Source organism: Salvelinus alpinus, chromosome 2 (genome assembly GCF_045679555.1).
Source record: "Salvelinus alpinus chromosome 2, SLU_Salpinus.1, whole genome shotgun sequence".
Taxonomy (NCBI): Eukaryota; Metazoa; Chordata; class Actinopteri; order Salmoniformes; family Salmonidae; genus Salvelinus; species Salvelinus alpinus.
Window position 1 is genome coordinate 5509892 of NC_092087.1, and position 14350 is coordinate 5524241.

The following is a 14350-nucleotide window of genomic DNA, read 5'->3' on the forward strand; positions in this document are numbered from 1 at the left end:
ACTGAAAAACAGCTTCTATCTCAAGGCCATCAGACTGTTAAACAGCCACCACTAACATTTAGTGGCCGCTGCCAACATACTGACTCAACTCCAGCCACTTTAATAATGGGAATTGATGGAAATTATGTAAAAATGTACCACTAGCCACTTTAAACAATGCCACTTAATATAATGTTTACATACCCTACATTACTCATCTCATATGTATATGTAAATACTGTACTCTATATCCTCTACTGCATCTTGCCATCTTTATGTAATACATGTATCACTAGCCACTTTAAACTATGCCACTTTATGTTTACATACCCTACATTACCCATCTCATATGTATATACTGTACTCTATACCATCTACTGCATCTTGCCTATGCCGTTCTGTACCATCACTCATTCATATATCTTTATGTACATATTCGTTATCCCTTTACACTTGTGTGTATAAGGTAGTAGTTGTGGAATTGTTAGGTTAGATTACTTGTTGGTTATTACTGCATTGTCGGAACTAGAAGCACAAGCATTTCGCTATACTCGCATTAACATCTGTTTTTAGGGTTCTACACCAGAACTGGTATCAGGCTATATTAGCTAGCTACATTTGCTCTGACTCAGTACATTTATTAGCTAGCTAGCTAGCCAGCTAACTAACTATTAGCATTAGTGGCTAACATTATTTAGCTAAAACTTGCTAAGAAAATACAAACTAGCTGTTTGCAGATGTAAGAAACATAAACTAATAGTGTAATTATAGAACACTTGTGGATTTATATTTAACAAGGCAAGTCAGTTAAGAACACATTCTTCTTTACAATGACGGCCTACACCAGCCAAACCCTAACCCGGACGACGCTGGGCCAATTGTGCGCCTCCCTATGGGACTCCCACTCACGGCAGGTTGTGATACAGCCTGGAATCGAACCAGGGTCTGTTGTGATGCCTCTAGGACTGAGATGCAGTGCCTTAGGCCGCTGCGCCACTCGGGAGCCCAGTATAGTTTACTTAATAACATTTAAAAGTAGAATAGTAATGTCCCCCCTCCCCCTTCCGTTGGCTTACTCTCGCGCCTCACTCCAGTTCTAGCCAGTCACTAGGCTCAGTAGGCTAAATGTTGAAGCTTTCAATAGTGGAATTGCAATGTCTTGTTGCAGCCAAAGACCTATCACTAACGTTATCATTAGGAAAGAGGAAGGAAAGAGGAAAGCGATATTTTAGCTCAATTCGATGGAGTGGTCTTTGACAACGATGGAACCGGCTTGTAAAAAACCCGCTGTGGTTTAATCCAATAGACTACCATCCGGAGAGCGGGACAAGCAGCCTGTGGCAAAGCTGCTCTACTCCCAACAACTTTCCCTTCAAGCCCAAATGTTTGTGTATGTAACAAAACCCGTGCCATCTGAGGTGAAGAGTGAAATTAAAATAGATAGACTCATGCAGTACTGCTGCTCAGGTGTTTTGTTGTTGTTCATGTTGTAAATGTGTTGTACATGTTCATATATGTGTGCAGTGCTCTGCTGTAGGCTACATTTTTCTGCCAGTGAGCAGACCATCCTACTGGGGCCTCTGTCCTCATCCTCCAGCCTTAACCCATCTACCTATAGGTCATTTAGAATACGTTCTTATCCAGAGAGACTTAGGTCTACAGTCAGTGCAAAAATAGGTAAGACAACCACATATAACAGTCACATATTGCATTACTTAATTTATTTTCAATACTTCCTAAACAAACACAAATAGCCAATATATTTATGTGCGCCAAAAATGAGCATGGGACGGGACAGGAAAGTTCCGGAGTTATAGAACAGTTGTGGGGTCAGGACAGTACAGGAAAGAAATGGACAGGACAAGACAGGACAGGAATACATTTTCACTCCTGTGTCAACCTCTAATACAGACTGTACGCAAGTGTCTTGTGGTCAAGCAACTGCAAACGTTCTCCTTGAGTGACAGTAGGCAGGGCTAGGTCTGTGTGGAAAGCGGCTTGGAGAGAACGAGGAAGGATGATTCAAGTAGCGGTGTAAAATATAAAAAAAGTTTGAAGGACATTACACATGGCAAATCACATTTAATAAACCCAAACATTCAAATACCATTATAGAAGGTAGAGTAAAAATCCAAACCGCTCTGTGCATCTATACCGGTGTATACTGTAATAATATAAGGTATACCGCCCAGCTCTAGTGTTTTTGTGTGTGTGTGTGTAAGACAGAGAACACAAAAACAAGAATCTTCAAGGCCTGAGAGTCAGAGAGTGGACGGCTGTTGATTCCTGTGGAAGAGAGAGAGCGAGACAGAGAACAGGAAACAAGAAACTTCAAGGCCTGAGCGTCAGAGAGTGGAAGGCTGTTGTTTCTGTTGAAACACTTGGTAGACCTCCAACTACACCCAATCAGAAGTCAGAAGTTTTCTATACAGTTCATTCGGAAGTTATTCAGACCCCTTGACATTTCCACATTTTGTTACGCCTGATTCTAAAATGGATTAAACAGGTTTTTAGAAATGTAAAAATATAACAACAAAAAAAACTGTAATATTACATTTACAAAAGTAGTCAGACCCTTTACTCAATACTTTGCTGAATGGCATTTTGCAGCGACTACAGCCTTGAGTGTTCTTGGCTAGGTCGCTACAAGCTTGGCACACCTGTATTTGGGGAGTTTCCCCTATTCTTCTCTGCAGATCCATTGTTTACTACTATAGTATATCACCCATAGCCATTGTTTACTACTATAGTATATTACCCATAGCCATTGTTTACTACTATAGTATATTATCCATAGCCATTGTTTACTACTATAGTATATCACCCATAGCCATTGTTTACTACTATAGTATATCACCCATAGCCATTGTTTACTACTATAGTATATTACCCATAGCCATTGTTTACTACTATAGTATATCACCCATAGCCATTGTTTACTACTATAGTATATCACCCATAGCCATTGTTTACTACTATAGTATATCACCCATAGCCATTGTTTACTACTATAGTCTATCACCAATAGCCATTCCTGTCTGGTCGTGTTCAGCTGTCATATGATGTTGGACTGAATCGTTTTATGTTTTATGACTGAATGTTTTACTTCTGTTCTTCAAATCGTTTTATTTCTACACTCTCCACATCCATTCTTCTTATCCGCTCCTCTAATAATGGGCAGTATTTACAAATGAATGCTTCTACTCTCCTCCCATTAAATTAAGAGAGATCAAAGGGCTAATTGAAGAAACAGCATGTTGTTTGGATTTACAGCTAAGGGAGTTCTCTCCTGAGAGAGAATTAACAAGGCCAAGGGACCAGACCCAAATGGACATAATGTTAAAGTAATCCCAGACCACTCTCTGATGTAATGGAATTTCAATGAAGAGCAAGGTGTGTCAAACTAATTTAGAAGTTTGAGGGATATCGTACTTTTTAAAAATTTGCTTACGGCACCTGGTAATCTCAGGCGGTCTCCCTTCCCAGTACTAACCAGGCCCGACCCTGAACAGGCGTATTCGCGATAGTATGGCACAAGGAGTCAATAGAGCAGGATCAGCCAAAGAATGTCGCTGGGCCAATTTTGCGCAGTGCAAGGCATATCGTATCTTATTTTACTGATAACTCTGAACTTCATAAACTGAAATTATTCATCGTGGAAAAACAGTTTGAAATATGCAAAATTCGAATGATATATCATTTACTCAATATTAATAACGTTGAGCAGTGAAGTTTTGCTGAAGGCAAGGAGATGTCAAAACTTCCAATTATCCTCGGCCATAAAAAATCTAACTTTCAGTATTTCTGTCAAGCCTGTTTGGAAATCTCTGCCAGAATTGGTTCATGATTGAACTTTGGCTTTTAAAGACGTGTTCACATTGGCAGTTTGAAGTGACTCAAATCCGCCTTCGTAGGTGGTTTGAAGTGAGATATAAATCTGTTTCCAGGCCATGTGACTTGTGTAAAACCTCAAGTGGTTTTTAGACTTTTATTCAGCATATCTTGTTGCTTGCTAGCTACTCTGTTGACAGTTTGACAAGAACATCTGGGAGCTAAATAGCTTGTTAATTGTTTACAAAACAAATGACTGAATGTGCTAAAAAGCTAAGCAGCTACCTAGCTAGCTAGTTGACTGCTGTGGCTTGCTAGTTAACTGATGTGGCAAGCTAGTTGACTGCTCTGGCTAGCTAGTTAACTAGTGTGGCTAGCTAGTTGACTGATGTGGCAAGCTAGTTGACTGATCTGGCTAGCTAGTTAACTAGTGTGGCTAGCTAGTTAACTAGTGTGGCTAGCTACTTAACTAGTGTAACTAGCTAGTTGACTGCTGTGGCTAGCTAATTAACTAGTGTACATAGCTAGTTGACTGCTGTGGCTAGCTAGTTGACTGCTGTGGCTAGCTAATTAACTAGTGTAGCTAGCTAGTTGACTGCTGTGGCTAGCTAGTTGACTGCTGTGGCTAGCTAGTTGACTGCTGTGGCTAGCTAGTTAACTAGTGTGGCTTGCTAGTTGACTGCTGTGGCTAGCTAGTTAACTGGTGTGGCTAGCTAGTTGACTGCTGTGGCTAGCTAGTTAACTAGTGTGGCAAGCTAGTTGACTGGTGTGGCTAGCTAGTTAACTGCTGTGGCTATCTAGTTGACTGATGTGGCTAGCTAGTTGACTGCTGTGGCTAGCTAGTTGACTGCTGTGGCTAGCTAGTTGACTGCTGTGGCTAGCTAGTTAACTAGTGGGGCTAGCTAGTTGACTGCTGTGGCTAGCTAGTTAATTCGTGTGGCTAGCTAGTTAACTAGTGTGGCTAGCTAGTTGACTGCTGTGGCTAGCTAGTTAACTAGTGTGGCTAGCTAGTTGACCGCTGTGGATAGCTAGTTGACTGCTGTGGCCAGCTAGTTGACTGCTGTGGCTAGCTAGTTAACTAGTGTGGCTAGCTAGTTGACTGCTGTGGCTAGCTAGTTAATTCGTGTGGCTAGCTAGTTAACTAGTGTGGCTAGCTAGTTGACTGCTGTGGCTAGCTAGTTAACTAGTGTGGCTAGCTAGTTGACCGCTGTGGATAGCTAGTTGACTGCTGTGGCCAGCTAGTTGACTGCTGTGGCTAGCTAGTTAACTAGTGTGGCTAGCTAGTTGACTGCTGTGGCTAGCTAGTTAACTAGTGTGGCTAGCTAGTTGACTGCTGTGGCTAGCTAGTTGACTGCTGTGGCTAGCTAGTTGACTGCTGTGGCTAGCTAGTTGACTGCTGTGGCCAGCTAGTTGACTGCTGTGGCTAGCTAGTTGACTGCTGTGGCCAGCTAGTTGACTGCTGTGGCCAGCTAGTTGACTACTGTGGCTAGCTAGTTGACTGCTGTGGCCAGCTAGTTGACTGCTGTGTCCAGCTAGTTGACTGTTGTGGCCAGCTAGTTGACTGCTGTGGCCAGCTAGTTGACTGCTGTGGCCAGCTAGTTAACTGATGTGGCAAGCTAGTTGACTGCTCTGGCTAGCTAGTTAACTAGTGTGGCTAGCTAGTTGACTGATGTGGCAAGCTAGTTGACTGATCTGGCTAGCTAGTTAACTAGTGTGGCTAGCTAGTTAACTAGTGTGGCTAGCTACTTAACTAGTGTAACTAGCTAGTTGACTGCTGTGGCTAGCTAATTAACTAGTGTACATAGCTAGTTGACTGCTGTGGCTAGCTAGTTGACTGCTGTGGCTAGCTAATTAACTAGTGTAGCTAGCTAGTTGACTGCTGTGGCTAGCTAGTTGACTGTTGTGGCTAGCTAGTTGACTGCTGTGGCTAGCTAGTTAACTAGTGTGGCTTGCTAGTTGACTGCTGTGGCTAGCTAGTTGACTGCTGTGGCTAGCTAGTTAACTAGTGTGGCTTGCTAGTTGACTGCTGTGGCTAGCTAGTTAACTGGTGTGGCTAGCTAGTTGACTGCTGTGGCTAGCTAGTTAACTAGTGTGGCAAGCTAGTTGACTGGTGTGGCTAGCTAGTTAACTGCTGTGGCTATCTAGTTGACTGATGTGGCTAGCTAGTTGACTGCTGTGGCTAGCTAGTTGACTGCTGTGGCTAGCTAGTTGACTGCTGTGGCTAGCTAGTTAACTAGTGTGGCTAGCTAGTTGACTGCTGTGGCTAGCTAGTTAATTCGTGTGGCTAGCTAGTTAACTAGTGTGGCTAGCTAGTTGACTGCTGTGGCTAGCTAGTTAACTAGTGTGGCTAGCTAGTTGACCGCTGTGGATAGCTAGTTGACTGCTGTGGCCAGCTAGTTGACTGCTGTGGCTAGCTAGTTAACTAGTGTGGCTAGCTAGTTGACTGCTGTGGCTAGCTAGTTAATTCGTGTGGCTAGCTAGTTAACTAGTGTGGCTAGCTAGTTGACTGCTGTGGCTAGCTAGTTAACTAGTGTGGCTAGCTAGTTGACCGCTGTGGATAGCTAGTTGACTGCTGTGGCCAGCTAGTTGACTGCTGTGGCTAGCTAGTTAACTAGTGTGGCTAGCTAGTTGACTGCTGTGGCTAGCTAGTTAACTAGTGTGCCTAGCTAGTTGACTGCTGTGGCTAGCTAGTTGACTGCTGTGGCTAGCTAGTTGACTGCTGTGGCTAGCTAGTTGACTGCTGTGGCCAGCTAGTTGACTGCTGTGGCTAGCTAGTTGACTGCTGTGGCCAGCTAGTTGACTGCTGTGGCCAGCTAGTTGACTACTGTGGCTAGCTAGTTGACTGCTGTGGCCAGCTAGTTGACTGCTGTGTCCAGCTAGTTGACTGTTGTGGCCAGCTAGTTGACTGCTGTGGCCAGCTAGTTGACTGCTGTGGCCAGCTAGTTGACTGCTGTGGCCAGCTAGTTGACTGTTTTGGCCAGCTAGTTGACTGCTGTGGCCAGCTAGTTGACTGCTGCGGCCAGCTAGTTGACTGCTGCGGCCAGCTAGTTGACTGCTGTGGCCAGCTAGTTGACTGCTGTGGCCAGCTAGTTGACTGCTGTGGCTAGCTAGTTGACTGCTGTGGCTAGCTAGTTGACTGCTGTGGCTAGCTAGTTGACTGCTGTGGCTAGCTAGTTGACTGCTGTGGCCAGCTAGTTGACTGCTGTGGCCAGCTAGTTGACTACTGTGGCTAGCTAGTTGACTGCTGTGGCCAGCTAGTTGACTGCTGTGTCCAGCTAGTTGACTGCTGTGGCCAGCTAGTTGACTGCTGTGGCCAGCTAGTTGACTGCTGTGGCCAGCTAGTTGACTGCTGTGGCCAGCTAGTTGACTGTTTTGGCCAGCTAGTTGACTGCTGTGGCCAGCTAGTTGACTGCTGCGGCCAGCTAGTTGACTGCTGCGGCCAGCTAGTTGACTGCTGTGGCCAGCTAGTTGACTGCTGTGGCCAGCTAGTTGACTGCTGTGGCTAGCTAGTTGACTGCTGTGGCTAGCTAGTTGACTGCTGTGGCTAGCTAGTTGACTGCTGTGGCTAGCTAGTTGACTGCTGTGGCCAGCTAGTTGACTGCTGTGGCCAGCTAGTTGACTGCTGTGGATAGCTAGTTGACTGTTGTGGCCAGCTAGTTGACTGCTGTGGCTAGCTAGTTGACTGATGTGGGTAGCTAGTTGACTGCTGTGGGTAGCTAGTTGACTGCTGTGGGTAGCTAGTTGACTGCTGTGGGTAGCTAGTTGACTGATGTGGGTAGCTAGTTGACTGCTGTGGGTAGCTAGTTGACTGCTGTGGGTAGCTAGTTGACTGCTGTGGGTAGCCAAAAATGACTTGTTTTGAAAGTTGGGGGCATCTTATCCTTTGATGAGTTAAAAGTGTTCTTACATCATGATTTTAAACATTAAAAGGAACTGGGAAATGTCCATGTTTTCACCTTAGGTTGCTATCTAACTTCTGAGTGATAGAAAGCACGAGCGCCACTACAAATCAGCCTTCACTACTGCGCACACACCCGTCATTACTATGACAACTAGCATAGCCATGTAGGCATATGACTGCAGTCCGATCACACACAAATAACTTGGTCGCTTGGAACTGGCTGTTTGGACAGTCAGTTATATTGCAAAATGGATTTTGGAAAAAACACAAATGATTTGAGCATTAAGGCCTGCAGTGTGAACATGGCTTTAGACCCCAAGTCATGCAGCCAGGGCTGTCTAATATAATAAAATACAGAGTAAAATCTCATGCAAACAAGGACATGCAGAGGACTGTAGATGTGCTTGTTAGATGTTATGCCCACTACATATCATTGAGTGGTATTTGACTGGTTTCTCAGAGCCCAGACACACAGGGCTGTCTAAACAAAAAATACAATGTCACATACTGTAGGTAAGGATTCAACTCACTGGTTAGTCAGGTCTGCAGAGCATTGGACTCACACATGTAAATGCAGAGAACTATGCATTCTATAGTGATCAATAGTGGGATTGGCCTATTCATCAGATGATAAAAAATGCAGTTATTATTTTTTTATTAAAAAATATAACATGATGGATAATGTACAGTACCAGTCAAATATTTTAGAACACCTACTCGTTCAGGGGCATTTCTATTTTTTGACTATTTTTTACATTGTAGAATACTAGTGAAGACATCAAAACTATGAAAAAACACATATAAAATCATGTATTAACCAAAAAAGCTTATTTTATATTTGAGATTCTTCAAAGTAGCCACCCTTTGCCTTGATGACAGCTTTAGACAATGTTGGCATTCTCTCAACCAGCTTCATGACGTAGTCAACTGGAATGCATTCCAATTAACAGGTGTGCCTTTTTAAAAGTTAAATAGTGGAATTTCTTTCCTTCTTAATGTGTTTGAGCCAATTAGTTGTGTTGTGATAAGGTAGGGGTGGTATACAGAAGATAGACCTATTTGATAAAAGACCAAGTCCATATTATGGCAAGAACAGCTCAAATAAGCAAAGAGAAACGACAGTCCATTAAATCAAATCAAATCAAATTTTATTAGTCACATACACATGGTTAGCAGATGTTAATGCGAGTGTAGCGAAATGCTTGTGCTTCTAGTTCCGACAATGCAGTAATAACAACAAGTAATCTAACCTAACAATTCCACAACTACTACCTTATACACACAAGTGTAAAGGGATAAAGAATATGTACATAAAGATATATGAATGAGTGATGGTACAGAACGGCATAGGCAAGATGCAGTAGATGGTATAGAGTACGGTATATACATATGAGATGAGTACTGTAGGGTATGTAAATTATTTTAAGACATGAAGGTCAGTCAATCCAGACAATTTCAAGAACTTTGAAAGTTTCTTCAAGTGTAGTTGCAAAAACCATCAAGCACTAAAATGAAACTGGCTCTTGAGGACTGCCACAGGAATGGAAGACCCAGAGTTACCTCTGCTGCAGAGGATAAGTTCATTAGAGTTACCAGCCTCAGACATTTTTGCCCAAATAAATGCTTCACAGAGTTCAAGTAACAGACACATCTCAAAATGGACTGTTCAGAGGAGACTGCGTGAATCAGGGCTTCATGGTTTAATTGCTGCAAAGAAACCACTACTAAAGAACACCAATAAAAAGAACAGACTTGATTGGGCCAAGAAACACGAGCAATGGACATTAGAACGGTGAAAATCTGGGATTTTTGGTTCCGTGTCTTTGTGAGACGCAGAGTAGGTGAACGGATGATCTCCGCATGTGTGGTTCCCACCATGAAGCATGGAGGAGGTGGTGTGATGGTGTGGGGGTACATTGCTGGTGACACTGTCAGTGATGTATTTATAATTCAAGGCACACTTAACCAACATGGCTAGCACAGAATTCTGCAGCGATACGCCATCCCATCTGATTTACGCTTAGTGGGACTATCATTTGTTTTTCAACAGGACAATGACCCAACACACCTACAGGCTGTGTAAGGGCTATTTGACCAAGAGGGAAAGTGATGGAGTTTTGCATCAGATGATGGCCTCCACAATCACCCGACCTCATCCCAATTCAGATGGTTTGGGATGAGTTGGACCGCGGAGTGAAATAAAAAAAAGCAAACAACAGGTGCTCTGCATATGTGGGAACTCCTCCAAGACTGTTGGGAAAGCATTCCAGGTGAAGCTGGTTGAGATAATGCCAAGAGTGTGCAAAGCTGTCATCAATGCTATTTTGAAGAATCAAAAATATAAAATCTATTTTGATTTGTTTACCACTTTTTTGGTTACGATGTCTTCAATATTATTCTACAATGTAGAAAATAGTAAAAAATTAAGAAAAGCCCTTGAACAAATAGGTGTGTCCAAACTTTTGACTGGTACTGTGTGACAAGTGCAGTCCTATTGCTGACTGCCATCTGTCCAGCATATCGTATTCCACCTTGTGGAACAAGCTGTTACACATCCGAGTACTACTATGTCCACTTTACATTCCCCAACCCGAGAAAACAGCCATGATTGGCATTATGATGTCCTCTCCATCTTAACCCTTCTTCCCTCTCTCCTCAGATTCCTCAGATCAGCTATGCCTCCACGGCCCCGGAGCTGAGCGACGACCGACGATATGATTTCTTCTCTCGCGTGGTGCCCCCGGACTCTTTTCAAGCCCAAGCCATGGTGGACATAGTCAAGGCCATGGGCTGGAACTACATATCTACCGTAGCATCAGAAGGATCCTATGGAGAGAAGGGAGTGGATACCTTCCATCAGCTGTCCAGAGAATCAGGTCAGTCTCAAAGTGATCTATCTGGGGAATGTTCTCTAATGTTCTCTAATGTTCTCCAATGTTCTCTAATGTTCTCTAATGTTCTCCAATGTTCTCCAATGTTCTCTAATGTTCTCCAATGTTCTCTAATGTTCTCCATTGTTCTCTTATGTTATCTTATGTTCTCTAATGTTCTCTAATGTGCATATTGTAAGGGTGTCAAGTGGATTCACTTCTGAATTGATTAAATGATCAAGTAATTTAAATGATCCTCAAGTGGAATGACATCATATGGTAACCACTGTAGGCTACAAGTTAGAGACAACTCAGTTTATTTGGAAGATATGTCCCCGGAGTTTGGTGTGGTAAACCTTGTATGTACAGCATGTATGCTAGAATGGTTAAACATATAGACCTACTGTACTATAATGTCAACTAAACAATTTCACTCTAGCTTTAGGAAGACATTGATTTTCACACTGACCTCTTTTGTTCATTAGCAAAGACAGCTAACCGATTGTTTTTGGATAGCGATCGTTTTAGTTTTTAGAGATTCCCATATCAATGTTAATCAAATAGACAATACAACAATATCTGGTTGACAAAATAAGAGCCTATAAGATTGTCTTCTGTAGGTACCAGAGGAAACAGAGTTGGGAGGCTGTTGAAGCCATAGCAACCATCTGGCCCGTGACGACACCCTCCCTGAGATGCCTCACGGTCTGACAGCTGGCTTTAGTCTTGCCCTGTCAGATAGTATTGGTGACTTAGAGTGATGGAGTGTTGTGTACACAGGGTCCCGAGGTCAAGCCCCGGGTCAGGAAGACAGGGAACGAACTTACTCTGCTAGATTTCCATGAGAGGAACTTTAGGCAGCAGAAATATTCTAGTTTATAAGCTAACAAGATGGACAGCCTGCTATTTTTTTTTTATATATATATATTTATTTTTTAACCTTAATTTAACTTGGCAAGTCAGTTAAAATGTTGTTCTTAAGAACAAAAACATAATTTGATTAATGTGTCATTTTGTTGCCTACAGTTTGCTCTGCGGTGCAGTTAGACAGAGGTATACGCTTTAACATAATCACTTACTGGTTCACACCTGCCAATAAAATCACAGTTAACAGGTCTAATAAAGCCAGTGTAAAAAGCCTGTTAATTTCATCTGCCCTAACATCCTCTGTTATCTCCCTTTATTAATTACAGGATGAGTATGATACAGCTACCAAATGGCACCCTATAGTGCATTACTTTCACCCAGGTCTCTCTCTCTCTCTCTCTCTCTCTCTCTCTCTCTCTCTCTCTCTCTCTCTCTCTCTCTCTCTCTCTCTCTCTCTCTCTCTCTCTCTCTCTCTCTCTCTCTCTCTCTCTCTCTCTCTCTCTCTCTCTCTCTCTCTCTCTCTCTCTCTCTCTCTCTCTCTCTCTCTCTATATATATATGTAGGGAATAGGTTGCCATTTGGGACGTAGAACTGTTACACAACAGTTTAATGAGCATCTTATTCACCAAAAGGGCTTTCTCTTCCTGGTTTCAGGGTTTTGTTCTGTATCGTTCTGGGTTATCTACTGACGGCGAACCACTCCCATAATCCTCTACTCTATTGGTCCGAGTGTGTTTGTGTGTGTGTATGTGTTTCTTTGTTTTTTTGGGGTGGGAGGTTTAACCCGCCCAAATTTCTCCCCACACATCAGCTGACTAATTAGGCTCAGCCATTTCCAATGGGCCGTGGAGGGAGGAAATATCTACAGCACATTGATTATTCATGCAGCGGACTGAAGAATAGATTAGAGAAGGATTTGAAATCTGCCACTTTTTCTGGGCAGGGAGGACAGACTTTGTTAAACATCCATGGAAACTGATTAGATATGAAACTCCAGCAAGACTTTTTAAACTTCACACTTTCAAACTTGCAATTGATCATAAACCAATGTTTCAGTCGTCAATAGACCAGTGTACTGCTGGATGTTCCTGTATATATTCAGCAGACGGTTTCTCCATTCCAGGTTTCACTATTGGGTGGTTAGATTTAACTTTATTATTTTATTTTTTCTTAAACCTCCATGGAAAATAATACTTTATTTTTGTAAAGCAATACAGAGGCGTGCCTGACATGTCTTTATTTGGCTTTGGATTCGCTTGAGACAATATGTACAATGGAAGATGATGTGTACCGTGCTCTGTAGAGGGTTACAGTGCATTGGTGTGGGCGAATAGTAGTCTAAATAATCACAAAGTACGAGAGAATTGCCTGAAGATGGTTGACCTCCAACCCTTCAGAAGTTTGTGTGGATATGCCCTGGCTCCAAACAATATCAACCTGCCTCAGCAAGACTAGTTGTTCTGTAGCTGTATCATAAGGAAGCTTCTGTCTTCCTCAAGGAGTGGATAATGTTACTGTATGTAGCCTTGTGAACCAGCCTTCTGTCTTCCTCAAGGATTGGATAATTGTACTGTATGTAGCCTTGTGAACCAGCCTTCTGTCTTCCTCAAGGAGTGGATAATGTTACTGTATGTAGCCTTGTGAACCAGCCTTCTGTCTTCCTCAAGGAGTGGATAATTGTACTGTATGTAGCCTTGGGAACCAGCCTTCTGTCTTCCTCAAGGAGTGGATAATGTTACTGTATGTAGCCTTGTGAACCAGCCTTCTGTCTTCCTCAAGGATTGGATAATTGTACTGTATGTAGCCTTGTGAACCAGCCTTCTGTCTTCCTCAAGGAGTGGATAATTGTACTGTATGTAGCCTTGTGAACCAGCCTTCTGTCTTCCTCAAGGAGTGGATAATTGTACTGTATGTAGCCTTGTGAACCAGCCTTCTGTCTTCCTCAAGGAGTGGATAATTGTACTGTATGTAGCCTTGTGAACCAGCCTTCTGTCTTCCTCAAGGAGTGGATAATGTTACTGTATGTAGCCTTGGGAACCAGCCTTCTGTCTTCCTCAAGGAGTGGATAATTGTACTGTATGTAGCCTTGTGAACCAGCCTTCTGTCTTCCTCAAGGAGTGGATAATGTTACTGTATCCGTGTGAACCAGCCTTCTGTCTTCCTCAAGGAGTGGATAATGATAATGTTGGTCACATCTTTCTGTTAAGGGGTTTGATTGACTCAAGCAAAAGGACGACAATCATTTTGGTTGAACTTTTAATAGCACTCTGATCTGAATTACACAAGTATGTGATCCCCTTCTACCCATAGAGAGTGATCCCCTTCTACCCAGAGAGAGTGATCCATTATTCCCAGAGAGAGTGATCCCTTCTACCCAGAGAGAGTGATCCCCTTCTACCCAGAGAGAGTGATCCCTTATTTCCAAAGGTATGATCCCTTCTACCCAGAGAGAGTGATTCCTTCTACCCAGAGAGAGTGATCCCTTCTACCCAGAGAGAGTGATCCCTTCTACCCAGAGAGAGTGATCCCTTCTACCCAGAGAGAGTGATCCCCTTCTACCCAGAGAGAGTGATCCCTTCTACCCAGAGAGAGTGATCCCTTCTACCCAGAGAGAGTGATCCCCTTCTACCCAGAGAGAGTGATCCCTTCTACCCAGAGAGAGTGATCCCCTTCTACCCAGAGAGAGTGATTCATCCTACCCAGAGTGTGATCCCTTCTTCTCTGGTGCTTGTGCTTGGCTATGTTTCTCTCATCGATATACTCTACATGACCAAAAGTATATGGACAGCTGCTCGTCGAACATCTCATTCCAAAATCTTGGGCTTTAATATGGAGTTGGTTTCCCTCCTTTGCTGCTATAACAGCCACCACTGTTCTAGGAAGGCTTTCCACTAGATGTTGG

At 43.1% G+C, this 14350-nt stretch overlaps 1 protein-coding gene across 1 annotated transcript in view; it reads left to right on the top strand.

Moving 5' to 3' along the window:
- Positions 1 to 14350, top strand: part of LOC139553201 (metabotropic glutamate receptor 7-like) — a 420178-nt gene that overhangs the window by 138524 nt on the left and 267304 nt on the right. The window contains exon 2 of the mRNA XM_071365256.1: positions 10371 to 10587. Within this exon, the coding sequence (XP_071221357.1) occupies positions 10371 to 10587 (217 nt within the window). The remainder of the gene's footprint in view (positions 1 to 10370; positions 10588 to 14350) is intronic.